Genomic DNA, 27,898 nt, shown 5'->3' with positions numbered 1-27,898 from the left:
CTAGAGTACTTCAACAGAAGACTGAAATGTGCACAGTGGCTGCTGGACTTTCACCATTTACACCTGAAGTAGCTGATCCTTCAGGCAATTTTTAGGGTTGTTGCTTCACTCAGAATCTACTTGTTTGCAAATGCTATTTTAATAAAGCTCGTCTTGAAATGCTCTCTTTCCTATGCAGTGCTGATGATGCTGCAGTTACAGCATGTGTGTAACTACTCTTTTATAAGGATTCTTGACTGTTTCCTTAGACTTCTCATTTAGAAAAATACTCTTTTAAATAAGTAGAGTATATTTTCAATGACCAGGTAAATGTAAATGATGCAGTCATGTGTAGGTCTGAGAATAAATTTGTGTGCTTAATAGTGTAGGCATGAAAAGAATGTACTTACCTGAGGGAATGGTGTCTGTAGCTTTTCATTCACTTTCCAGATTGTTGATGCAGTTTATGATTTTTGTTTCATTACCCCTGAGGTAATGAATGTTATGTGTATAATACTTGCAGGTACAGTAAATAATGATAAGTAAGGTAAATGATCACTGAGAAACCTCCCTTTAAAGAGAAACATTATGAAAACCTGTGGATGTATTTTCTTGGTCTTATTTTGTATTAGATTAGAAGTGTATCTTTGCCTTTCCTGAAATGGTAAAGGGTAAATATTTTGGTAAACAAGATATCTGCTCTGTTGCATGTTTCAGTGTAAAGCACAGTAAACATAAGTGTGAGTGATTAGATTCCTCCTTGATGTAAACATCGTGTAGATAATGTAGTAGGTACAAGTAGGCACTTCTCTTTACCCCTGTATTCTAATCTTTCACCCTCCTCTAACAGTACTGTTACATTTCCATTTAAGTTCCAGTATTTGTATAGTTATGGTGAAATTTTCTTTTTAAAGAAGTTGATTTTTATGCCCAGCTTTAAGAAAGCTGTACTGTAAGAATCATAAGCAGTGATAGTGGTGAGAACATGGTGGTTAGAGCCTGAAGTTTTTAAGAAGCCAGAAGGGGATGAAGAAAGCTCTTTAAAAAAAAAAAACAAACAACAAGCAAACAAATTAGTTTCCTTTAACATATTGCACAAGTTATTACTTGCAAGTACCTTGTGTGCTAAAAACGGACATGTTCTTCTTAATCATTAAGATCCTGTAGTGTTTCTGGTTAAGTTAACCAGTGCTTAGAAAGATCAGAGGAGCTTCATGGGTGAAATACTTATCTGGGGTCTATCCATATATTGACTGCGTGAATATCATGTCGTCTGTTTTTAGACCCCAAGTGATTCCTGCAGCTAGCGTAGTAGTTTCTCCATTAATCTTGAGCAGCATGCAGCATCTGGCTCTGCGTATTGCAGAACGCCTTTTTATGTGGCTGGTATTCTTGTAATCTTGAGCAGAGAGCTTTAGAATATACCAACTACAGTAATACTCAAGTTTTGAAAAGCATCTCATTTTTGAGAGACGTCTCTACGAAGGAGCCAAAAGAAGCAACCAAGAGGTTAAAATGTTTGAAAATGCTGTGTTAAGTTGAAATGTTGTCATATGCTGATTCTGAAGATGGCATTGGTACTTATACAGAAAGACAGACCATGTTGGTGACTTCCTCTGAGAAACAGTTGACATGAGTGAAATGGGAAGGAGGAAAGCCTGTTAAAGGCAGAACATTTGAGAGTTGATTTGTAAAGTACATTAAAAATTGGAAATCTTACACATCAAAAGCAAAGAAAACCAAAACTTCACCAGGGCTGATAGAATTAGAGGGATGAAAGAACACCTAGATGAAGGCAGATCACATACTAAAAAAAAAAAATTGTTCTAATTGCATTGCTTTTTATTTTTTTTTATTTTTTTTATTTTTTTGCCAGAGACAGGCTTGAAGTTCTCACATGCACTTTCTTTGTTTGGAAATTGTAACTTAAAATTTCAGTGAGGAGTGTTTAAACCCTCTGCGGTGCGATAACCATTCCATAGCCTTGTCTAATGGTATATTCTGAGGAATTCTAGAGGAGATTGGCCACTAAAACTCTAGCATGTAGTTTGGACTTGAAGACAGCCTTGATACTGCAAGGTCCCATGCAAACTGGAGCATTAAGTGCTTTCTTGGCAGCACAAGAGTAAATGTAGAGCAGAGGAAATGCAGGCTGGTATTCTTTTGAGTGTTTCATGATATGCTTAAGGGTTGTGACTGTCCGTCATCTGAACTGAGTCTCACTGGGGCACTGCGGTGAGGATCGTACATGTGCTTGCTATTTTTTTCTGATCTCACTAACAAACTAGAGGCTGCTGCTGAAAGCTGACACAATATAGTGCAGTGTGTTAAGGATCGAGAGCCCCATTCTTCCCTCCTACAGAATGGCTTCTATGAACACATTTTTTTTCAGCAATGACTGGGAGTGGCTGAATTTGGCTAATATTGTAGCATATATGCCTGCATGAATAAACACAACGGAGCTAGTGCAAGCTTTAATGAAGATCTGTCAGACAGCTACCTGTCCATGTACCTGTAGTTCCATGAAGGATTCATCCTTAACCCTTACTCATGTGGTCAGAGTACTAACAGAGCTGTTGGTACTTCTTTTGGAAGTTGTTATTACTGTTGTTTTTTTGGAAGGATGTTTTGAGGTTTATTTTTGGAAGCCTTAAAAAGAAATCATAGAGTCATAGAATGACCCAGCTTGGAAGAGACCTCAAGGATCATCAGCCCCCCTACCGCAGGCAGGGCAGCCAGTCTCCTCATTTAATAGTAGACCAGGTTGTGCAGGTCCCTATCCAGCCTGGCCTTGAACACCTCCAGGGATGGGGCATCCACATCTCTGGGCAGCTTGTCTTAGACTTGCTGAACTTACAAGCTAACTAACTGCTTATTAGTAACTAAAGGAAAGAATAAATTATTCACATAATAATAATAAAGGAAGAGTATCGTTGGAGTTACTTAAGACTTTGTTGCTTGATATATTCATAAATTCCTGGAAGGAAGAGATTAATGAGAAAGGAGCAGAGCACTAAGATAAGTAGAAAGCTAGAGCTGACTGCAGATGATTGCAATGGGAGTTTATTATTCATTAAGCTGCAGAATTGCAGATAAAATTAAATGCTGGTAAATACTGAGACACAAATCTGAAGAAAAGCAAATAACTCAGGTGGCTTGTGCCAAGTGAGTGGACAATTCGTGGTAATTGTTCAGAAAAGATTCAGTGTAACTTCTGAGAGTAGCTGTGTGCTCAGAGATCCTGAAATAGCAGTTAGTAGTAATAGACAATAAAATAAGCATGTAATGGACAGTAAAGTAAGTGTGCCACGGAGTAGGTGTTGTGTAACTGGTCACCTGCCAAAGACATGGTGAAGCTGAGGGCCACTAAGATGGTGAAGGGCCTGGAGCATCTCCCCTATGAGGAGAGACTTAGGGAACTGGGTCTGTTCAGCCTTGAGAAAAGAAGGCTGAGAGGGGACTTGATCCAGGTTTATAAATACCTGAGGTGTGGGAGCCATAGTGGTGAGGTTGGTCTCTTTTCAGTAGTGCGTGGGGATAGGACTAGGGGTAATGGGATGAAAGTACAGCATAGGAAGTTCCGCAAGAATGTGCGGAAGAACTTCTTTACGGTGAGGGTGACGGAGCACTGGAACAGGCTGCCCAGGGAGGTGGTGGAGCCTCCTCTGGAGATATTCAAGACCCGCCTGGATGCCTACCTGTGTGACGTGGTGTAGGGAAGCAACCCCTGCTTTGGCAGGGGGGTTGGACTCGATGATCTCTAGAGGTCCCTTCCAACCCCTACAATTATGTGAGAATGAGCTGAAGAAAGTCAGCAGTGATCAAACTTTGGACCCACTTCTGTGTGAGGGCAGAAGAACAATGGGGATTGTTAATTTGGGGGGGAAAAAAAGCTTGTGGATAGGGACGAGTGAATTTAGTGTCTGCAAAATATTGTTTGCAGACAAGCTGTCAGTAATCACATTTTTCCTCAAGAAAAAGAGCATCAAATAAGATAACTCACAGACAGCAGTTGAAAGTAAGGCACTTGATTACCATGGTACGTACTTGTTAGAATATTGTGAGTGACAAAAGCATAAATGGGCTAAAAAGACATGGAGAAATCCACGAGTCTCGAGTTAATACATGTTTGGCATCCACAGTGAGGGTATGTCAAACTTAGTGGAGGTGTAGAAGAATTGCTGGAACACAGTTGGATAACTGCTTTGTCTTCTGCTTTTATTTCTTTGTCTGCCTACTATGGATTTTTTTTAAAAACAGGACAACAGGAAATATTTATTTGAACTTCACTGCTGTTGCGTATGTTCACTTGCTTCCTTCTCCTCTTTTCTTTGGGGAGGGGGAGAAATATCAACCTTCCTGAAAATAAAATGAATGTTAGCTTGAACCTCTTGCATTGAAATTTGGAAATGTTCATTCATTCAATAGAAAAAATTACTTTGCTGTAGTTAAGTGTTTAGCTGAAGACTGGGAGTTGAAGAGGAAAGGCAAATGATAATTCTAAATATATACTCTTTTGAAGCAGTGTTTTCATGCTTTGCTGTTCAAATCCTCATGTATAGAAAGGAATTTTGACATTTAAGAAGTGTGAGCGGTGCCTTCCAAATGTGGTCTACTGGAGGATATCTGATAGGAGTTTTCTAGTAAAATGAGTTACAGAATGGTCATAGAAAAGTAAGACTGGAGTTCTATTAGATGTATAAACATTTGAATTTGGAAGGCTAAATCTATTAATGGACGTGTTTTTTTTTGAGGGCATGGTTCAGACTTCAGTACACTGAATTACGAACTTATTTCTTGGGTTAGAGAAATTTTATGAATGCATTATCTTTTTTGTTGAAGATGTTGTTAATATCTCATTTCAACAAGTTGGTTTTTTTGTTTGGTATGGCTTTGTGTCTTTAATGAAAATGTTTACATTCATCTTGAAGTTTAAATTCATCTTAATTCTCAGTTGGTAGTGAGTGTTCTATGGTATCAGAAAGCAAATGGGATCCTGGGCTCCATCAGGAGAGGGGTGGTCAGCAGGGATAGGGAGGTGATCGTCCCTCTCTACTCTGCTCTTGTGAGGCCCCATCTGGAGTACTGTGTCCAGGTGTGGAGCCCTCAGTACAAAAAGGATATGGAGATTTTGGAAAGGGTCCAGAGGAGGGCCACGAAGATGATCAGGGGGCTGGAGCACCTCCCCTATGAGGACAGGCTGAGGGAGTTGGGTTTGTTCAGCCTGGAGAAGAGAAGGTTGCGGGGTGACCTCATTGCAGCCTTTCAGTACCTGAAGGGAACTTACTCCCAGGAGGGGAGTAAACTCTTTGAAAGGGCTGACAATAGCAGGACTAGGGGAAATGGTTTTAAGTTGAAGGAGGGAAGATTTAGGTTGGATGTTAGGGGAAAGTTCTTTACTAGAAGTGTGGTTAGGTCCTGGAACAGGCTGCCCAGTGAGGTTGTGGATGCCCCGTCCTTGGAGATGTTCAAGATCAGGTTGGATGGGGCCCTGGGCAACCTGATCTAGTAAATGTGTATGTTTAGTGGCCCTGCTAGGCAGGGGGGTTGGAACTACATGATCCTTGAGGTCCCTTCCAACCCGGGTAATTCTGTGATTCTGTGATCAGAAAGGTGAAAAATGGAAGCAATTAATATGTATATAAAGATTGAGATCTCATGTAACACTGGTATTCATGCGTTTTACACTTGAGAATATATTTAACAGTGCTTCGTAAGTTCAGTTGAGAAGTAATTTCCCATGTAAATGAATGGCTTGTAAACAGATTGGATTATCCAAGAAATCCCTGTTAGTTCAAGTGTATGTTTTTGTATCAAGGAATACAAAAACGTCCCTTTTATAGCCTTCTGTGGAAACTTCCACATAAGCAGAAGTACGGGCCCCACAAGAGCATACCTATTTGAAGATTCTCATTGTGTCTGTGTTTGTATTGTTGTGTAGGTTTCATTTCTTTCTTTAAAGCAAGCAGTGAGGGAATCAGAAATTGAATTCCTATTTCATTGCTGAGCAAGTAAGGATAGCAAATGTCTACCTGTGTTCTTGACCTGCTATTTTTCATCTTCGGCAGTTTGTTAATATAGCAAGAGCTGATTTGTAGGTATTGCTGAGGTTGCTGTGATGTGCTGCTATGAAAATTAAGTGTAAATCCCCAGCAGTCCTAGACCTCAACCTTTTCAGCTTCCTATTCCAAAACCTAACTTCTGTGACACTTCTTTTTCTTGAAATCAATACTGATTTCACTTGGATGGCGATATGAAACAAAACCTATGATTTTATTTTTTTTTTTAATTAAATTATAATTGTAATTATGCTGTTTTCTCCTTTAGGCTACATGAAGAAATAATTGACTTCTATGACTTCATGTCCCCTCGTCCGGAAGAAGCAGCTATGAGAAGAGAGGTGGTGAAAAGAATAGAAACGGTCATCAAAGATCTTTGGCCTGCAGCTGATGTGAGTATAGCACAAGTGCTGGCTTGCTGTTATATTATAGAGCTCATTTCACTTAATTCACTATTATTATTACTATTATTATTATTATTTTTCAGAATTGAACAGATAAGGCTTTAATGTGGTTGACTTAAAATACTGTTAGAGCTGTGATATTTATTTTAAAAAGTATAGGAAACTTAAAACCTAGATATCAGGTTAATGGAGAGTACTGATAGTTTTTAGTTTCCAGAACTGTGGATGTGAAGAGCTGTCCACTTTAGGAAGTGTCTCTTAACATCATTTTAATATTTAATAAGCTTTATGTATCCACAAGGTACCCTGACTATATGAGTATTTGTAAGTAAATATTATATAACAGCGTAGTTCTGAAAATAAACTTCCTTTTTTGCATCCATAACAGATTTGGTATTGAGGGAATTACTTCAGTTCTGCCTTAATGGGGAAAATTTGACTTCTGAAGTTATCTTCCAACCAAAATTCTTTCATTTTCAATCCTTTATACAGAGAGAAAGCTGCTTTTAAATGAAAAGTTCCTGAAAGGAACTTAATACAAACAGTATTGATAACAACTTTGCTAACTTTAGTGATGTTATTAACAGGAAGCATTTCAGACTGTTATGATTTCATAAGCTTCAATGAGAAAGACTGAGGATTATGGGCACGTTGTTGTGCTACAGATGCTGTAAATGTTTTCATCTTTACCTACATTTGTTCCTTAACAGTAAGATTTTTCTAGAGCACAGAACAATTATAGGCATAGAATCATAGAATCACCAAGGTTGGAAAAGACCTAAAAGATCATCCAGTCCAACTGTTCACCTATTACTAATAGCTCCCACTAAACCATGTCCCTAAACACAACATCCAGTTGCTTCTTGAACACCCCCAGGGTCAGTGATTCCACCACCTCCCTGGGCAGTCCATTCCAGTGCCTGACCACCCTTTCTGAGAAGTAATACTTCCTAATGTCCAGCCTGAATCTCCCCTGCCGTAGCTTGAAACCATTCCCTCTAGTCCTGTCACTAATCACACGAGAGAAGAGACTGACCCCCAGCTAACCACAACATGCCTTCAGGAAATTATAGAGAGTAATGAGGTGTCTCCCCTGAGCCTCCTCTTCTCCAGGCTGAACATTCACAGCTCATTCAGCCTCTCCTCATACGGCCTGTGCTCCAGGCCCCTCACCAGTTTTGTTGCCCTCCTCTGAGCACGTTGGAAGATTTGTTGCATGGAAGTGACCCTGCCTTTTCATGGGTCGCTTCAAAGGAGTAAACTTGCAAATTTTGCTGCAGTAGTGGTGGAGGAGGATTTCTGTTCTCTAGGATGGGAGCATAGTGAAAGCATCTGATCTGAACTGCAAAATTCTCTTGAGCATACTCCTTTTCTCCCATATTCCTCCCCAATGTCTACCATAATTTGTCATCCATACAGTGACATTTGGAGTGTTTATGTTTCTTATGAACTGAATAATTGGATGCATTTGCTTTTAAAGTTAACGAATTAAGAGAATGCTTCCAGAAACAATCAGTAAAGCTGTCTGATGAGGGAAGAGGGCGCAAGAAGGAAGGAAACTTACAGCAGCTTATACTTCTGTAGAACTGGAAATAAGTAAGGACTTGTTTAGAGTTTGTGCTTTCTGGGTTGCAAGTTTTGTAGTCACTTCATATCTCAAAAAAAAAAAATTCCTGTGAAGCTGCACTTATAAGAGAAAATGCATTTGTACAAATGTAACATTTGTATACAAAGAAAGTCTCTTGGCTCTATTTACTGGCCACATCTCTAACAGGTCCTGGCTATATCTTAATAAATCTTCAGAGAGCTAAATGAGCATTCATAATTCTTTTTTTTTTCCCCCGCTCAGGTCCAGATATTTGGCAGCTTTAGTACAGGGCTTTATCTTCCAACTAGGTAAGTAATTGGAATGATTTGCTATTATCTAAAGCTTGATTTTGTTTTGAGTACTGGTAAAACTTGGGGAGGAATTCAGAGACTGAAATGTGCAGATGTGTCTGTAAAGCATTTGTTTAGCGTCCTATGTGACCAAGGGAAGAGCTATTCAACTTAGATTTGATACATATTTGATATACCAGTGTTAGCACTAGTCGCTTGGGGATGCTTTAGTGAAATACCTTTTCTTTCTTTAGGATTAATCTTTGGCATTTTGTTTTTGAGTTACAGTAGAACTGACTAGTTCAGTACTTGCTATTTAAAGACTGTTTTTTAAATGAAAGTTATTGTGTATCACACTGTGACTGCAAAATTAGGATTCATCACAGCTGGGTTCTCTCAACTCTTTGGAGTGTATAGAGTGTTTTGAGTGTGTCCTTTATCACTTTATGGTTCAGTACTTATTGGTGGTTAAAAAGTTAGTGGGAAGTTTTGTGTAAATTGTCTTAAAGACTGTATTGTCTTTACTTTTTTTTTTTTTTCAGTAAGCATTATACATAATTTTCTCAGTAAGCACTAGGAATTTCTGTGAAGAATTACTGACAAGAATTGTTTGTGTTGTTAACAGCATGGGTAAATCAGGGACAGAATTGGACTGGAGTTGTGGAAATCAATGGTAGGATGCAAGGAAGGAAAAAGGAAGGAGTTGTCTCAAGAACTTATCAGAGGACTGTAAGCTAGGATCCAAAAGTATGCCGGCCTATTATTGTTACTAAAGTCAACTTTTAAGTCTAGATTGTTAAAAGTTGAAAAGTGCTTATCCTGGAGGACTTGAAATATATACGGTTTTATGTACAGTTTTACAATAAGAACAGTTTTGCCCTTTTCTTAAGGGGAATATTGTGTCTTACACGTAATGCGTTTCATATATGTTCTTTTTGTCTAGTGATATTGATTTAGTTGTTTTTGGGAAATGGGAACGCCCCCCTTTACAGCTGCTGGAGCAAGCACTAAGAAAACACAATGTGGCTGAGCCATATTCCATCAAAGTACTTGATAAAGCTACGGTAAGTAATAATCTTTGCAATAATGAACAGAAAATCTGGGTTATGATATGGAGAACAGTAATTGTGTACTGTTTGCTGGAAGGTCATATTTTATTCTTATATTGTCAGTAAATATCTCCTGAAAGTCTGTATTCACAAAGTGTAAATTAGGTTAACTGCATCATGTTTTTTCCATAGAATTTTAAGAGCACCTGTATTTAGCCAGGGATTGGTAACTGGAGTTAATGAATGTGAGAAAACTGTGTGAAGTCATGTTTTTCATGGTATATTGAAATGTTCTAAGCCTAATCAAGCTTTATGTGTCATCTTGCCTCTGTCTTGTGACTCTAATGGATCAAACACTGGATGCGCTAAAAATGTAGCGTGACAATATTTGCTACCCAAGTGCTTTCTTTGGGAGACTAAGAGAAGTATTGCAAAATTGTGTTAGTGAGCTGCTCCCTTCTGCAATCTTCGAAATGGTGACCTTTCAGGGTTCAGACAGTTCCTACAGCTTTTTAGGAATACCAGCACATAACAATAGCTCTGGTAGTCTTTGTTTTGTCTGAGAGTGATGTGTTTGGTATTAGCTGTAGCCGTTAGTGAAAGAGAAAGGCAATGGGTTTATTAATTTTACTAGCGTTTTTTATTCCTCTCTGCTGTTTGTATGATATGGAGCTATAAATTTGCTCTTTCAGATGAAAAATAAATGCTAGAAGCTCAACTTCAAGTAAATGTGTGATCTGAAGTTTAGATTATGTTTGAGATAACATGCTTATAATACCATTTAGTGGGATGCTATCCTCAAGGCTGTGGTGTGAGACCAAACTGAGTATTCGGTAATTCCATCACAATGTGTTGTTGCTAGAAGTGTTGTTGTTTGTGCTTTGCTTTTGTCCATTCTGGCTTTCATTTGATTGCAGTGAACCATTTCAGTTTGATAAACCAACGGTTAGCCCTTTATTTTTTTTTTTTCCTGTGAGTTTAGCAAGCTGAATGACACACTGCTGGGTCAGATGAATGCAATTTGTACAGGTTATGGGAGTAGAGTGTATCCTATTAAGGACTCCCTCAGTCATTAAATTAAGTACATTTAGTTGTCATACAAAACACCTTACGTACTGCAAATAGAGACATATACCTAACAGCTATGGAAGTGTACGTGTGAGGTAATAAGTTTCTGTGGTTATACACATTATTATTTTAATCACCTCATTAAAAAATGTTCACTGTCAGGCAAGTTAGAATTGCTGCCCTTTCTCAAGAACACATTTCCTTGTCTTGGTAAATGTCTTTATTTGCCTAATAATATCTGTGTATGTTGAATAGCTGGAGAACAGCACCAGTGTTGCACTTCTGGGGACTCATAAAACCTTATTTTCATCTTTTCAGGTACCAATAATAAAACTCACTGACCAGGAGACGGAAGTGAAAGTTGACATCAGTTTTAATGTAGAAACTGGTGTGAAGGCAGCTCGATTTATCAAGGAATACATGAAGGTATCAGCTGTACAGTGAATGTTATGCTACTTGTCAAGGATACACTAGATGCTTAGATAACCTTTCTTGGTATGGCTTAAGACTTTTGAAAACTTACTGACTGTTTCCATTAATACTAATAAAACACGGGTATTTGAATTTATTTTCTACTGTTATTTACTGAATGTTGCCTTGGTAGAAAGACAGGGGTTTTTTTTGTTTTGTTTTTCTTTGTAAAGGTTGAGCTTTGTAAGCTAGAAACTGTAAGCATGGAAGCTGAATGTTACATAATTTTCTAATAGATGAGTGCTGAGTGCTTGTGTGAAGGATCATGTAGATTTGAATGGACTGCTACAGCCATATCTAGATCTGCAGGCAGGTACTAAGCTGTGCTTCAAAGGCTGTTCAGGTTTTGCTTACTTGAAATTCTGATGGTGCTTGAATATGAATGCAGCCTTGTTAGATAATGTCTAATGACAATTATTCTGTATGTAAGTACTTGTGATCAAGCTCATTTTCACATCATGCAGTAAAAGTATTGTTTAGATGGAAAGCACTGACTGAATTAGGCTGACAATCAGTGATGTATCCATCTTCCTAACAGGAAATAGTCCTGTTAGGAAGGAGATGGCAAGAGTTAAATTTATGTAGGCTACTTCATTAAGTATGAGTTTGTGTATTTGCATGTTTTATACTTGTGTAAGTTATGTGTATGTGTGTGTTTCAGTTCTTCCTGAGGAAACACTTAATGGTGTACTACTGAACAACACTTTTGTATTAGATGAGTCTTATTTTGAGATTTAGTATTTGCTTTGTTTTGGAATGTTGGCGATATCTTTGATAAGACCTATTTTGCTTTGCAGAAATATTCTTTGCTGCCTTACTTGATTTTAGTATTAAAACAGTTCCTACTTCAGAGGGACTTGAATGAAGTTTTTACTGGTGGAATTAGCTCTTATAGCCTGATTTTAATGGCAATTAGTTTCCTGCAGGTAAGTTTGTCTCTTATTTTGCTTGTGTGTTCTTGAAAATATTTTGGTTTCTGTCACTGAGCCTTCATAGTGAAGATGCTGTTTCTTTACAATCCCATAGCAATGCATAGTTTTATTCTGCTATAGCTGTAGATATTTGATCACTGTCAATTCTGTTAGACTACATCTAAAGCCTCTTAAGATTTGTGAATTGGAATAGCAACAGGAGATTTGTTAACAGAATAGAGGCATTGCATTGCTTTCTATAACAGGCCCTGTAATGAGGATTACATCACTTTGTCTGTTCCAGTATGTGACTGATCTTACTCGTGTCAAATGTGCTTGGATGGGGTTGGTCTGCTGCTTCGTGAACTGAAGTAGAGAGTAGTTGATTTTGGCATTAAATTCAACAGTCAAATTGTTTTAATTACGTGTTCATCGGTTAAGCTTTAACATACTTAAAACTGGCAGATGTTTTAGTTGACTTGTGAAATCATTGGGTAGTAACTGTCAATATATTTTTGTGACAGTAATATTTCTATGAGTATGAAGTACATAATAGGAGGTGGATTCAAGAGCTAATTCAGTTGGAGTAAATAGTTTTTCTGCGTCTGAAGGCATTAAGCCTAATTATTTATTTTTTTAAGAAACAAAACAAAAAAACTTAATCTGTTACTAAGCCTTAATGTGGCAGTAGTGATCTTTTCCAACGTTTATGATTCTATGTACCTCATTACTGTTGGCTTAGAAAAACGTTTAAAGCTGGCAAGAAATAATTCTTTTTTTTCCATATGCTGTTAAGTGCTGCCCCCTCTGGGTTACATAAAAACAATTAAGTATGTGAGGTAACGACTCAATTCAGACTTGTAGAGATAATACTCAGCTGTTTAAATGAGAGTTTTTGTTGTACTACTGTAGTCTGACAAATGTTAATTTTTAGTAATTAGTTACTGTTCTGTCACAGCTGCATCCAAGAATTGATGCCAGAAGAGCTGATGAAAACCTTGGAATGCTTCTGATAGAATTCTTTGAACTCTATGGAAGGAATTTTAACTACTTGAAAACTGGTATTAGAATAAAAAATGGTGGTGCCTATATTGCCAAAGAAGAAATCATGAAAGTCATGACAAACGGATACAGACCATCCATGTTATGTATTGAAGATCCTCTCCTGCCTGGTAAGACTGCACACTTCTTGTAGTATTCTGGGTCTCTGGCTCAACTTTTACTCTGAAACTTAAATTAGAGCCTCTAAAGTCTGTTAAATGTGTTGAGAAGCAGCTCAGAGAAAAGGATTCTTGGTGGTGAGATACAGTAACTGATGTGAATTAAGTAACTGAAATTTGTGAGGGTTCTTAGTCTGAGTAACCCAGATTGCGTGTAAGTGTTGCAAGTAAGTAATGTAGTGGATGCTCAGAAATGTGAACTTAAGGTTCTCTAGGAGTGGAAGAAGTAGTGATGGAGAAAGATCCAGAAAATCCTGGAGAAGTTATTAGTACAGAGAAATGTGGGTTTTTTGTTGTTTTGAGAGAAAGAAAGGAAAATGTAGCTTTTCCTGACACAGTCTGTGGTGCTATTCTATCTATAACCACATCCTTCTCTCTAAATTTGATAGGGATGGAGTTGATGGACTGCTCATTGGATTAAGAACTGGTTGGCTGCTTGCAGCCAAAGGGTTGTGATCAACGGTTCTATGTCTGTGTGGAGACCAGTCACAAACAATGTCCTTCAAGCATTGTTTTTGGGACTGGTGCTTTTTAACATCTTTATCAGCGGTGTAGACTGGCATCGAGTGCACCCTCAGCAAGTTTCCAGACAACACCAAGCAGTGCAGTTTAATACACTGGAAGGAAGGGAAGCCATGTAGGGGGACCTGGACAGGCTGGAGAAGTGGGTCAGTACTGTACTTGGGCTGGGGCAATCCTAGGTGTTTATGTGGACTAGGGGAAGAATTCCTTTAGAAGCAGCCCTGTGGAAAAGGGCTTGGGTACTGGTGGATGAGAAGCTGGATGTGAGCCAGCAGTGTAGTGTGAGCTTGCAGCCTGGAAGGCCGATTGTATTTTGGGCTGCATTAAAAAAGGGGTGGCCAGCAGAGAGATGGAGGTGAATTGTCCCCCTTGGCTCTTGTGAGGCCCCATCTGCATCCAGGCCTGAGGCCTCCAGCCTGATAAAGATGCAGAGCTCTTGGAATGGGTCCAGAGGAGGACCACTATGATGATCAGAGGGCTGGATACCTCTCCTATGAAAAAAGGTTGAGGGAACTGGGCTTGTTTAGCTTGGAGAAGAGGTGGTTCCAGGGAGACCTAATTGTGGCCTTCCAGTGCTTTAAGGGAGTGTATAAATAGGAGGGGAATGGTTGTTTACATGGGTTGACATTGATAGGTAATTGAAACATGGATAGGGGTAGTTTGAAATTTTTCACTCAGAGGGTGGTGACACACTGGAACAGGTTGCCTAATGAGGTCGTGGATGCTCCATCCCTAGAGGCATTCAAGGCCAGGCTGGATGTGGCTCTGGGCAGCCTGGTCTGGTGGTTGGTGACCCTGCACATAGCAGGGGTGTTGAAACTTGATGATCTTCTAGGTCTTTTTCAACCCAGGCCATTCTGTAATTCTGTGATATAAATTATACTATATAGGAAATAAATGCACCACATAATGTACCTACTCTGCATGATGGTATGGTAGAGACAGCACAGAAATATGGGCATATGGTCGTGAATGTGTATATCGAGGGATTATGGTGTTGGTAGGGAGAGTCAGTCATAGTTGGCTTCTGCATTGTATGGGGACCTTCAGCAAATGTCAGTTTTAATTGCATATCCATTTTTAAGCTAAGGTAAAATAGATTTCTTGAAGACTTTTGATTCGGTCATGTTCAGAGTAATGGTGACTAATTTTTATTAAGATCCTTAAAGCTGTCAATTAGTAATACTTATGCTATGTAATACTTGGTTTGGATTCTACTTAAATTTTCACATGTAGCTGGAATTTCAATCCAACTTTTTTTTACAAAATGAAATTTTGGTTAATTTGGACTTATACATTGGTATACATTAGTATTTCTAGAGTGTAATTGGCAGTTAACCTTTATGCTATCACATCTTGTGGATAGACTGTTATGTATAGCACTTTAAAAGCAGTTATTCAGGAACTGAAGTTTGGCTGCTTTCTAAATACTCAATGTACTGAGTGTTTATACTTGTTATAAATAAGTTGCATGCAAGATAGTTTTGTCTAATCACTTCTACATGTGTAGCTCTAAGTTTGTGCCCATCATTACTGCTGTGCTTGGCCAGGACTAAGTATGGTTATGTGCAACTTCTATCATGTTTGGCTTTCATTAGTAGCTGTATATTATTTGCCTGAAAACCTATTCCAGTGGCAGCATGACTGTGTTTCTTTGGAATCAGAAACCTGTGTCTGGTCTTCCTACCTATGGAGGACTTACAAATATCCTACACTGTTCAATATTTTAATTGTGACTTACAGTTAAGCCTTGTAATTTTTCTTCTGTTTTCTCCTTGAAGAAGAGGAAAAAATTAGATGTCTAATAGGAGCTTTCAGCTGTTTATAGCATGATTTGGATGAGATTGGTTGAGCTCTACTTGGGTGTTGTAGAATTGCCTCTGAGAGGCTCCAAGACAGTTTATTGAGCATATAAGGTTTGTAATTCCTGTGATTTGAGATCACAGATTCAAAGAAAGATGTTGGGAGTCTACATTTGAAGTGGGAAGTCTCTTAATCTGGCTTTGAGGTATCAGACTGATCTAGTCTGTGATGCATCGTAAAGTGATAGTTTCTATCTGATCTTCATTAATACTTTAGGATTCCTTATGCTAAATCATTAGTGTTCTAGGACAGGATAATTGGTTGGAAATCTCACCCTTATCATTAGCCAATGAAAGGATTTCCAGTAAAATCTCTTGAAGCTACTACTGCATCAGTTTCTAAAAACTATTGAGGAGAACTGCAACTCATGGGAACAAATTGGAGCAGGGTAAATTATGGTAAATTAGTTCCAGTATCGTGTTTTGGAAGACAAAACTTATTGTAGGTCACAGATTTTTAGTTTGTTATTTTAACACTGATGTTGAATTTATTCAGCAAGTTATTAGAGGGGTTTTTTGTACTTCTAGTTATGAGGAGATTATCAAGGTTCATCAGGCATGTTTTTGATGCTTGAGATAGGACTGATTTGATCTTGGCTCAGGTAGGCAGCAGCAAATGTAGAAAGTCGTAATCCAAGATTTGATGGTTCATGTCTTCTATTCTTTTCATGACAAAAGCGGCGTTCGTTGTTTTGTATTACTGTATATGCAGATACATTGAGGGTAGCAGCTGAAAGAACTTTTTAATGTCAAATGCTGTGAAGAGTTCTCAATTAGTGTGTAATAGCTGAAGCCCATAACCAGGTCTACTTTAGTCTTAGCTCACTGTTGTACCTTTGCCTTTCCAGGCCATGTTTTTGAAACTGCTTCAGGTAATGAAAGGCTTCTTGACAGAGTGATAGTACTGATAGATGCTGATGGAAGTCTTAGGTATGCTTCAAGGATGAGCCCTTCTCTTAGGAAAATGAATGAGGATGGAACTGAAGTCATGTACCGTTGTTATCTACTAATGTGTATCTGAGGTTGAAGTCTGAGAATTTGCATGAAAGCATTTGTGTGTGAGCTTTAACTGTTCAGTTTAGATTGTGATGAAAGAGTGCTCAGGTATGTAAGATGTGATGTGCTAACAAGAATAATTTATCAGAAGAAAATTTATTCCCTAAAATACAGACTTCACTGGGTGCTATTCATAGAAGCTCACATAGCTTTGGCTTCCATACCTGCTTTTCAACTTCGGTGTTGGTCAGAAGCCCTGCAGACTGTATAATTGAATAAAACCACTTATTCAGAAATTGTTATTAATTAATTACAGGTGCAGAGTGAGGCAATCCAGCGACCTAGGCATGCTATAGCATGGGTTATCCTACCTCTTCTTAAAACTGCTTTAATGAAGATTAATACACAACTTTGGTTTAAACTAAACTGTCCTGGTTTGCTCTAAGTAGATTAGGGAAGGCCAGTGGTTTCTTTTGCTGGCAGGGGTGACAACTGCTGTCAAAAGGAGTAACCAACAATTAGTAGCAGTATTGTTTTCATTTTGGTGTAGCTCCTTCTAGGACACGTGTTACATGTAGTAGCCTTAACAGCATTATTAGGCTATGCTAATTAATGTAATTTGATTGATGCTGTGTACTCAATTCCTGTTATGTAAATCTAGTAGTAGTAGTGGTAGGTGCAGTTGCATGTGTTTAGCCCCTTGTAAATACTGTTTTTGTTTCTTTATTGCTTTTTGCCTTTATTTTCTTTTGTATGTCATTAAGTGGTATGTCATTAAGTGAAACCAGTATTGTTGCTGCTTCTGCCCTGGAGAATGTGTGCTGAATTAATCTGTTTTCCCTAGTATAACATCTTTGTTCTGATATCTTGACTGTTGGCATACCTTGGGTCTTTATGCAGTTACCTTTGGTCTAAATCCTTTGGTAAAGTTAGCAGTGAAGCACTGAACTACAGTGTGTTTCTTCCCAAGTTTGCTTTTCAAGGTCTGCTTCTACTCTAGGGTAGAGTCCAATTGTAAATACCTCTTTTTGAGATGTTTTGTAATTTTAAGTCTAATAAGTGCTGGGAACTTCAGCAGTATGTTATGTGAGATGCTTATTTGCTTCACATTTATGGAAGTCTTTTGTAGTCAGGTTTTAAATTAATCATTTAATGATTACATGAAAACCTCCTGTGTTCCCAGAGTGCTCTGATTCCCAATCTGTTTTCATTAATTGCCTTTTCTTGTTCGAATGGCATAATTGTTGGAGAATCTTGAAGGACTGCAATATATTGTCAAGTAGTAAAGCTGATACTGCTTTTCCAGGATGGCAAATCTAAGTTAGCATGATCATCTATAATGTTTTGCTGAACCAATATACTAAAGTGAGTGGAAGTTTTTTCTCAAGTCAAATTCAGCCTCATTAGATTCACTTGCTAAAGGATAGACTTGATCCTTTGTGTATCAGTTTTCACAATTCATTATAGCTTGTTCACGGGCTTTGATTTCATTTGCAGTCTTAAAATAAATACTTTCAGTGGTTCATATATTTCCAGTGTTCTCACAGCATCCAAGTATCATTCTAAAGGAGGAAACCTTTTACTGTTAGCAGCTTCCTTACCCACTCAAGATCTAATCTGTATTTTGGGCATGCAATTTGAGGGAAATTATTTTCAAGTGTTCTTTAAATTGAGTGGTGATAGTGAACCTTTGGTGTCTCATACCAAGTATATCTATCTACAGAAACCCCAACTGGTTTCTTGATAGTACTGATGAGATCTTCCTGGGTGTCAAATGGAAGGCTTATGTTAAGCCTGTTAAGTTAATAAGCATGGTTGCTGATACGGAAGCTTTAGCATGTTTGTAATGTCTGTGGTTCCTCATGGCACTGGGTTTGGAAGGAGTTCTGCTCTAAGTAGAATGTGCTTAAAGAGTGACAGCCAAGAACTACCGTGAACGTGATCAAAAGGAATGCTGTACAGACTTGTGGAATCCTACATGATAAAGATTTTGAGAAATTGGTTATCCTGTCAAGATAAACAACCTATATCCATTGGCTAATTCAGCTGTAGCTTTGATAAGCTTAAGTAGGCTTGATGTAAGTATACCTGGCCATTGGCTCAGTGAAGATAATGCAGTTGCACAAGTGCAATTCTAAGCTAAGTTTGGCTTGCTGAAACTTTACTGGTAAGTGAGGTAGGTTCTTTCTTCAAGATCAGCTTCAAGCTTTGTTCATAGCTATATTTTCTGTTCCTTTCAGGCTGTAATATATCAGTATTTTTCACATGCTGTACTGAATGCATAATTTTCAATGTCATTCCTGAAGCTAGCATCCTTTAATGAGATGGGCACACTTAGTTGTGCCTGATATTAATAGATTGGTCTGACCAGTTTAAACAAAGTGAAGTTGTATTGTTAAGGCTTCTGAGTTTTGAGTATGAATGATTTTTCTGGTTACTGATATTAATAAAGGTGATCTGATGATTGTCACATTATTTCAGGAAACGACGTTGGCAGAAGTTCTTACGGTGCCATGCAAGTGAAACAAGTTTTTGATTATGCCTACATTGTTCTTAGCCATGCAGTATCACCACTTGCAAGATCATATCCAAATAGAGATTCTGAGAGGTAATTAGTCCACTTTTTGAATATTGTTTGTTTCTGTAATCAATTAGGATGTTGAGTCTAATCAATAAAAGGAATATTGCTCTTTATTGTTTAACTGCAGTTGTATTGAAATCTACTTAGAAATTCAGGCTGGTCCAGTGCTATGAGAGTGCAATACCTTCATGTGCTGCATTGAAATGAAGACAACATGACAAAAGCCAGAATTAATCCAGTGTGAGGTTTCTTAGCGTGGAAGAATGCCAGAGTAGCCTCTCCAGAAATGTTCTGCCTGAAGTATTGCAAAGGGAATGATGGCTGACTTCAAATTTGGTTTGATTTCTATCTGTATTACAGCAGAGAAATGGGTTTGAACAAAGTTTACACATAAAACTAGACTAGAAATTTTCCCTGTTCTCTAATATGTGAACCCCCAGATTTTTTTAAAAGGCTTCATATGAATCTGTCACTTATTGAATAATGATTGAACTGCCATTAAAAGCTAGCATACTCCTAAATGTGGTATTTTTAGGTACATTTTGATGTCTTTCATAGAAACACTGTACAGCTGAGTGTGTTCTCAGCTCTTAACTTTGCAAATTTTGTGTATTTTTTGATGAGGAGAAAAAAGTGAAGTTATCTCAGCTGTGTCATATTTTCATTCATGTATCTGCTCTAACATACGGTGTTTAATCCTAACCTTCAGTGCAAACTGGGATAGATCAAAGGATATATCTTCTCTGGGACTTCCTTTGAATTCTAGTAGTATTCTGGGCTCCCTGACTGATTTTTGAGGGAGGTGGCTATAGGAAGTCATGTTAGTTATATAGATAAAATTGCAAACTTTAGTCAAGGTACTAATTTCCAGTATTAATGTAATTGGAAAGGAAAATAGTTATCCTATACTAAGTTTATTATTTGGTGAGGCAACTTGCATATATGGTAAGTTTGCCATAAAGTAGTAACCTTTTGTTTCTGGCTTTGATACTCTCAGGTTTTAATAATGCCTGTGAATCCCTATTGTTTTTTTTCTGTGGTACTAAATTTAGAGACTGAGACAGTTCATGCCCCTGTGATGATGGAGATAGGTAGGAAGAGTTTCATGTTAACATTTAATGTTGTTTTAAGGTACTGTCTGATAATGTTGTTTCATTCCTATGTACGTATGCGTAGAAGGACCTAGGGCTGTATGAAGTTTTGCTTATCTTAGGCCTTAGTTAGCAATTGGGTGATTCTTCAGAGGTTTTAGTCATTCTCTTATAGGGTGCCTCTTATGTTAGACATCATAACTAAGTTTGTAAATGCATTTAATGCAAGTCTCAGATGTCATCAGTAAGTACACTTGTTACTGTATGTAGGGAAATGTTTGAATTATCAAAGCTCCAGACTTGAGAAATCCCAGTGGCCATGCAGGTGTTACACATCTGACCTGTCTTTCTGCTACTTTGAGCTCTTTGTGCCAGTGATATGAGTCTCAAGACTTGTCATACCTGTAACTTACCATTGCGTCAGGAGCAATATGTCAAGTGTCATAATAGATGCAGCTTTCAATGAAGACTAACCTGCTTGGTGTTGCCACAACTGGGGCTGTTTCCCTGCATTATGAAAACCTGTTGAACAGTCTGGTGGGTTTGAATTGTTATCAATTCTTTTCAGGGGAAACCTGTGTGTATCTTGTGGTCTTGTCTTGTACATGCCTGGCCATATCAGTAGCTTTCAGGTCCTTCTTAGTGATTGTTATTGCCTTTTTTTCAGTCAGTCCAACCTGAAGAAGCACAAGTCTAAGGTAACTTAAAGCTTTCTAGTCAACTGCTGCTTCTGATGTTTCAAAATATGCCAGATTTTGCTCTTTCAGTACAGGCCTTACATGCCCATATTCTCTGCTAACATGACCCCTGGTACAGTATGGGCATATCCACATTACTCTGTCATCTTATTTAAGCTTCCAAATAAAAAATTTGAAGCATACTGGGAGTAAAGGTTATCTTTTGTCTGGGCTTCTCATTATATTTTGTATCAGTGCTGAGAAGCAGCAGTGATCAGTTAGGTCTTAAAGGTAGTTAGTCAACGTTACAGGAATTAACTCTTTTTTTGTTCCTGGTCTTCCTCTTGCACATTGTGTTTCTAGAATGCTTCGTGAGAGGTTAATAGGCTGTTCAGCAGATTTCTAGTCCAGAAAGTTTCCTGTCAACTTGGAAGGAAGGATTTCTTTAGTAGGAAATACATTGTACCTTGTCTAGCCTATCTATCCACGGACTTATTCCCCTGTTAGCAGTTCATTTTCTTGCTTCTTGATCTATGTATTCCTGACTCTTGCCTTTGGTTAGATCTAATGAGCCTGTAGTCAGAAGCTGAGTCAGTTTAACTCTCTGGTCTGACTGAAGGAAGCTACATCAACACTGTCGTCTCCTAAAGAAGCTGATCCAGTTTTCGTTGTGGCTTTTTGAAGGACAGAATAGAAGCAAGAGAAGCAGCTGGAAGTTGTTCAGAATGGAGAGAGTGTTACTGTATTGCTTGACAGTCACAAGTTATGCTGGAGGGCTGTGTGTGCGTGTATATATATACATGACATAAACTCATCCTCAGGGTTATAGTGTCTGTAAATGAGGATGTTAGCCTACAATACTAACTTGTCATATTGTTGAAGTATTCAGTCAGCATCCCTAAACAGCAGCATAGCCATGTTTGGGAGGCAGATCGGGTCATGTGAAATAAGGAATGGAAATGTGGTTCTCCTGTGGTTTCTCATCAGTATAACTATGTCTGAAATCTTTGTTAGCATAACTAAGTCTGAAATCTTTGTTCAGTTTGTTGAGTTCTATATTCCTATCAGATCTCTCCTTACTTGGAGGTAAATGAATAGTGGAGGTGGATGAGGGAAAGATACTATCATGCCAGAAGGCGAGAGCTGAGAGTTGGAGGAAGCATGTTTTGCATGTTTGGGCTGTCATTTACAGATGAGAATCTTAAAAAATAGTCTGTTTTCTCCATCTTTTTGCTTGGCAGCTGTTAGGTCTGTTCTTAACCCACTAGATCAAACTGCTGGTAGGTCTGTGTGTTTGGTTTGGATTGACCCTGACTGGTCAGGACAGCTCCCAGGACTGTCAAAGGGAGTGTTAAATTGATCTGCTAGATTTACTGGCACGTGGCAGAAGTACTAGTCTTTTCTTTGCTTCTTGTCTTAAATGCTGGGTGGCTGTCATTAGAATGCATACTGTCTTTCAAGAAATGTCAGCAGTATCAGCTTTCCCTACACAGTGTTTATCTCATCAAAGGCTTGACATTTTTCTTTCTAATCCATGTGCTCAAGCAGATCCTTCTGGCTTTAGATTGTTGTCCCTCTTTACTATCAGGGAGATACTTCAGAAGTTCAGTATCCTCTAACAGTGTCTCTCAGGCAATGATTTTCGTGCTGTAGAAAACTGTCTGGAGCTTTAGATATTGCCTCATTAAATCTTGTCATCAATCTGATCATTTTAAGAGCGATCTTAAGGAAAATTTGCATCATTGTTGTAATGTAGTGACTGCTAGAAAGTGTGTTCTGTTCCTTTTTAAGGTACTTAGTTGTTGAGCTGTGAATCCCAAGAATTCATTATGATAATAGTGACAATCATGTCAAAGTATTCAATTCTTTATGTAAAATTCAAGGTTGTATCCCCCAGCATGCATTAAAGCATTTATGTAATTACATAATAGGATAGCAGATAACACTTGTTCTGTACATCAGGATCTTCTACATGTGTTTGACTTTTTACTTAAGTGATGTCATATGGTCCAAAGCTTGCTTAAAATTCCTGTTTCAATGTTGACATACTGGCATGTCTTTAAAGTTGGGAATCTAAATGTGGAACATATGGTACTTGGTCTTGCAGTGAAATTATAATGCCTGATGAATTAGAACTGTTGCTCCTTGCAGAGGAGTTGAAATGGCCTAATAAAGGCAGTGTATATACTTCTAGGCTATATGTCTTTCCTATTAATGCACCTCAAATATCGATAAAGGCACAGTGTACCTGTTATGGTGTGGAATTTATAAAAATTTTATTACAACTGTTGAAGATTTTCAAAATTCAAGTAATTTTACGTTTTTCTGGGATGGATAGCTTTTCATAGCTTGTTTTTGTACAGTAGTTGGTCCTTCATGGATCTTGAGCATGTATAGTAAGCATTAGTATAGTTAGTATTTCAGCTCCCAGCCCCTGATAGAAGGAAAACTTGAAAGTTAATTTCTTAAACTAGAACAAAAAACTGTTCAAGATAACACGCAGTCCACCTGTATGAATGTTGGGAAGGTATGCAGTAAAAAGTTACTCTGTACTTGTTGATAACTGGTCATGAGTTAACAGGATAAAAGGATCAGGTGGGCTTCATCTCACAACTAGTTAACCTTTAAAAAATTCTTTAATAACTTAACGTGGGTTTTTGTGCCAGTCTGTATCTTGTGTCTACTACATCACAATGCATGATACTTCCTTTACAATTGTGGAGATCTTTCAAGATGCCTTGTAAATCTGTAAGCAATTACTAAGGAGAGTCTCTATTCAGTGTGAAGAATGATTTGAGGGGCTAGTACATTTGTACATTATATAGTTGTTATGCAGATGTTCTAAGGGAGTAGGAGAAATACATTTTGTTTGGGGAAATGCAAGAACCTCTAATTTGCCTTTTTCAAACACAATATAATTTGTACATAGTTTCCTGGAAATTAAGATTAATTCCGTTTAGAAGTAAAAATCTTACCTGTGTCAGTGCTTTCAGGTTAGCGTGGCAGGAGAGAAGTAATAAACTAATTTAAAATGTGATCCTTCAGTGACTTGTGCTGATTTAAGAAAAATGAAGGTTCAAAAAGATTCTTTGGTTAGGGATATCTTAAACTGACTCCAAACATAATTTCAGTGCTTTCTAAAATGCTTGCAAGTATGTATGTAACCAATAGTCTTAATTTAAATATTTTTTAGCACATTAGGTAGAATCATCAAAGTGACCCAAGAAGTGATTGACTACAGGGCCTGGATTAAAAAGAAGTGGGGGAGCAAAATTAATTTATCACCTGAACTTGGTAGGTATAGCAAATCTTTTGAAACCAACTGAAACATTTTTTCTTTGATTTAGTGCAGTTCAGAATAACTGTGCTTTGAAATGAGTTATTTCAGGTATTCTGTAGGAAACTTGAAGAAAAAAAATAAAGGGATTTTTAACTTTTTGATCCAAAACTAATATTCTGAGCTTGTTTGTTGGCTTGTAAACAAAAGTAATTCTTAGATTTGAGGATCCATATGTTGTATTGTGCTCTTAATTGATGCTCATGTTTTCTGTTAACAGATAATAGGTTGAAAATAAGAGACCAGATATCTCCATGCAATGGAGAACAGAACAACAACAGAGACTCTGAATCATCTTACAACCAACGCTTGACTTTGTCATTGACTAGTACACAACAGTTATCCTCTGGCTCATCTGCGTCGTCTGTATCATCACTCTCTGGCAGTGACATTGTAAGCTTTTTTATTTTAATGTGTTCAACTAATAAGCAGAGTTTATCACTCCCTTTGAAACATGTGATACTGTCCCTCAGCTACTGCAGATAATTAATAACTTCCCCTGCTCAGGGAATTACTTCTTCGTTAAATGAAATAGGTCTTTGTTCCATCCTAAATCTTTGGTACCCATTGTGGTATTAGTTAGATGTAATAAGATGTATGTGCCAAGTTGACAGTAGCTAATTAAGCAGGATAGTAAAAATCTCTTAATCAAATTTTCCTATCAAGAAAAATCTCATTCTCAATTTCCAGTCCTGTTTTCTTGCGCACTAAATTGAACGTGACGATCATATTTTACTGTGAGGATGAATAATACTACATCATGTTTTCAGCCAAACAGTCAATTCACATTCTAATGGTGAGAGGCCCTAACGTGCAAGTTTGTCAGCTTCCTTGTTGGAAAGTGCAGTTTGAAAATGGTTGTTAAGCATTATTGTAACTTCATGGAAGAAGAGGCAATAGTTTGTCTAGGTGTATTCCCAGACTCTTAACAATTGTCAGGTGTTTTCTTTTCATATGGTTTTAAATCAGTGGAGTTGGGCTGTGCAGATGATAAAGCACAAACTCGCTTTGCATGAGGTACTCAGGAATCTATTGAATTACGTTGTGTTTTAGGTGTCAGTATTGACTGGGAGAAGATGCAATGTCCAGTTGTATTTAACTGAGTAAAGGGGTAGTGCTGAATCCAAGCACCTGTCTGCTAACTGCTTTCAAAAACTGGACAAGCAAGGAATAAATGTTCAGATGGAAAAAGAACAGCTTGGTGTTTGCCAGTGATGCTGCTAGTTGTGCTCTTGATTTGAGTGTGACAGTGAAGAAGATAGAACTGTAAGATATGCTTTATGAGGAAGTGAAAATATTTGTTAGATGTCATGCACTCTCAACCTAGCTGGGGGCATGAGCAGTAGTGACTTTCCCTTTTTGTGTGTGTAGTGACTTCCCATTTTGCCTGACATTACAAGATGAAAAACTTAACTGCCTAATTATCAGATACATTAGTAAGTGAAAAGTGGAAAAACACTCAACAAGAAGGACTTGAAGTTAGCATGTGTGTTCCAGAAGTAAACAGAGGTGATGCTACTTAGAAAAATAAGAAGCCTTATGTCCATGTACTTGTCCCTCTTTTATGCCCTGTTTATTGGTGTAGTGTCCTTTAGACTTCCAGCATATTACCTTAATTTGCAGACAGGTTTCTGATAGAGTCCATCCTATCTGCACTTGGGATATGCAAGGATGATAATATTCTTGTTGAGTAATTCTGAGCTGTACTTAATTCAGAAAGAGAAATGTATTCTGCTGAAGTTCAGGAGGTTCTGTGATTTGGTCTGGTGTAGTATTATTTGTAGTATCTGGTCTAGTTCAGGCTCCAGCAATGAAAAATTCCATCATGTGTGAGATCTTGTTTGTGGCAAGACTTCTAGTGCATGCTGCACATAGGTATGATGCAGTGAACTTCATCCAGTACCACTTTCAGAACAAGGTAATATGGTGTTAATGTTAAAAGAGGTCTATATAGTGTTAGCTCTGATCTTGTGGAAGGATGATTCTGTATTCATTTCAAGTTAAAATTTAAGTTTGATACTAAAGACTGAAAGGAAGATGCAGATTGTAAGGAAAGTGCAGGAGGCAAGGAGATCCTAGATTGACAGTTTGCTCTGTTACCAGATACAAAGATCATAATTTATATGGATTTTCCAAGGCTGTAAAAATAACAAAATGCTAACAATGTCTGGCTGATGAAGGACAGCAAAACTAGAACTTCACGAGTCCTGGCAAACTGAAATCTCAATCACAAAAAAAGAAAAGCTTTGCTAGAATCTAGTAAATTTCAGATCAGTCATCTTAGAAGCAAAATCTGACTCGTGATATCTCTTGCTATCTGAGCTGTTCAGTTTGTGGATTTATCATAGTGTACATGTCAGCAGGGACCTTTAACTCACAGTGACACTTCTCTGCAAGATTCTGAGTACTGACATTCCCATTCTGTTAGCTCAGCTCTGTAGGCAGTGTAAGTGTTCTAGCACATGCTAGAAAAGAACCTATGAATACAAAGGAAGTGGTCATCAGAACATAAGATTGCATGTGTATTTCTTCTGTTAATTATCACTGATCTATTTAGTATATTTTTTTCTGAACAAAGTATTCAACTGTGCAGCTACTTAAAATGTTGTATGCTGCTCTGATTAAAAAAGCAGCATGTATTCTTTTCTTGCCCACAGGTAAGTTATGAAACTACTGCACATTCCCACATGATCCAGCAAATGCTGGAATAAATAACATTGCTGGTTGTACAAACTTATTCGTTCTGAAGGTGCTTTATAAATGTCTTTGCCATCAAGGACTGTGCAAAATGTCTGAGGTTTTCCTCTGCAGGAGCATGTATCAAACTGTTCTGCAATAGAAAATAAGTATCTGGTATCAGGAAATTCCATTTTAACTCTCCTACTGACTCAGACTGCTGCAGCAATCTAAAACCAGATGTTCACCTTTGCCCCTTTGCAGGCTGTGGCTAGCAGTAGATAGCAGTCTGAGAAACTAAGTAACTAAACATCTCCTTTTTTTTAATTTCCTGTTCTGGATCTGTGCTTTGCAACTGCTGATCTGGATTTCTTGTTGCTTAAGTGTTACAGAAAACTTCCTTCCATTAATTCACAAAATCTTAAAGTAGTGATGGAGAATATGTACCTAACCAATGATTTCTGCCAAATAGAAATACTTGTGGTATGTTTTTTTCCATCTAATTTTGGTCTAGTATAGACTGGTACTAAATGTACTCTGTAATTTTGATGCCCTTGTGCCAAACAGAGTTTAGAATGTAATGTGACAGTGGTACCTGCATATCAGTAACTAATGTAATTGATCATAGGAAAACTCTAAAGCTGCTTTTTAAATCTAATAGATTCACAGCCTCTGAAATCTAGTCCAGCACAATTGCAGAGTTTTGTTGGAAGTTTGGATATAGGAGATCTTGTATGCATTATCTCAGAATGCCTCTAATGGTAACTTTCTTGGGGCTTGTATGACAAGATTTCATGTAGAATTTTGAATTCTCAAGATCATTACAGCCATGTTAAGGTAATGGAAATTCCAATGAACAAGGTAACCTGTATAGTCTATTTAAGTCTCTTAATATTATGTGTTCTTTCAGGCTGTTCCTGAATTTTAGCTGTAGTCATTGCCTTAATAATAATGTTTTGTCAGAATGTCGCTGCTTGATCTGCCCACCATTCTGCCACTGTCAGGGGATACGCCAACCACTACCTTGAATGTTTTGTGGAACTTTTCACTGTCTTCCAATATTAAATATTCACTATTGTGATCAGATACTAATGTTATTAAAGTAGTAGATAAATGA

At 37.8% G+C, this 27,898-nt stretch overlaps 1 protein-coding gene across 17 annotated transcripts in view; it reads left to right on the top strand.

The window, feature by feature from the left end:
- The window catches only part of TENT4A (terminal nucleotidyltransferase 4A), a 54,185-nt gene that overhangs the window by 10,978 nt on the left and 15,309 nt on the right, over positions 1-27,898 (top strand). For 11 of the 17 annotated variants that reach the window (XM_015854369.3, XM_015854368.3, XM_015854370.3 and 8 more), the window contains exons 2-10: positions 6,307-6,430; positions 8,292-8,338; positions 9,264-9,384; positions 10,756-10,863; positions 11,706-11,834; positions 12,778-12,991; positions 18,901-19,027; positions 23,962-24,062; positions 24,326-24,498. In XM_015854369.3, the coding sequence (XP_015709855.2) occupies positions 6,307-6,430; positions 8,292-8,338; positions 9,264-9,384; positions 10,756-10,863; positions 11,706-11,834; positions 12,778-12,991; positions 18,901-19,027; positions 23,962-24,062; positions 24,326-24,498 (1,144 nt within the window). Of the gene's footprint in view, positions 1-6,306; positions 6,431-8,291; positions 8,339-9,263; positions 9,385-10,755; positions 10,864-11,705; positions 11,835-12,777; positions 12,992-18,900; positions 19,028-23,961; positions 24,063-24,325; positions 24,499-27,898 lie in introns of those variants that run through there. The other 6 variants (XR_014942854.1, XR_014942853.1, XM_085537924.1 and 3 more) reach the window with 5 other exon arrangements.

Source organism: Coturnix japonica, chromosome 2, assembly GCF_054131305.1.
Source record: "Coturnix japonica strain WE chromosome 2, WE-NBRP24, whole genome shotgun sequence".
Lineage (NCBI taxonomy): Eukaryota > Metazoa > Chordata > Aves > Galliformes > Phasianidae > Coturnix > Coturnix japonica.
Note: the sequence above shows the minus strand (reverse complement) of the source record. Positions and strands in the feature narration are given on the sequence as shown.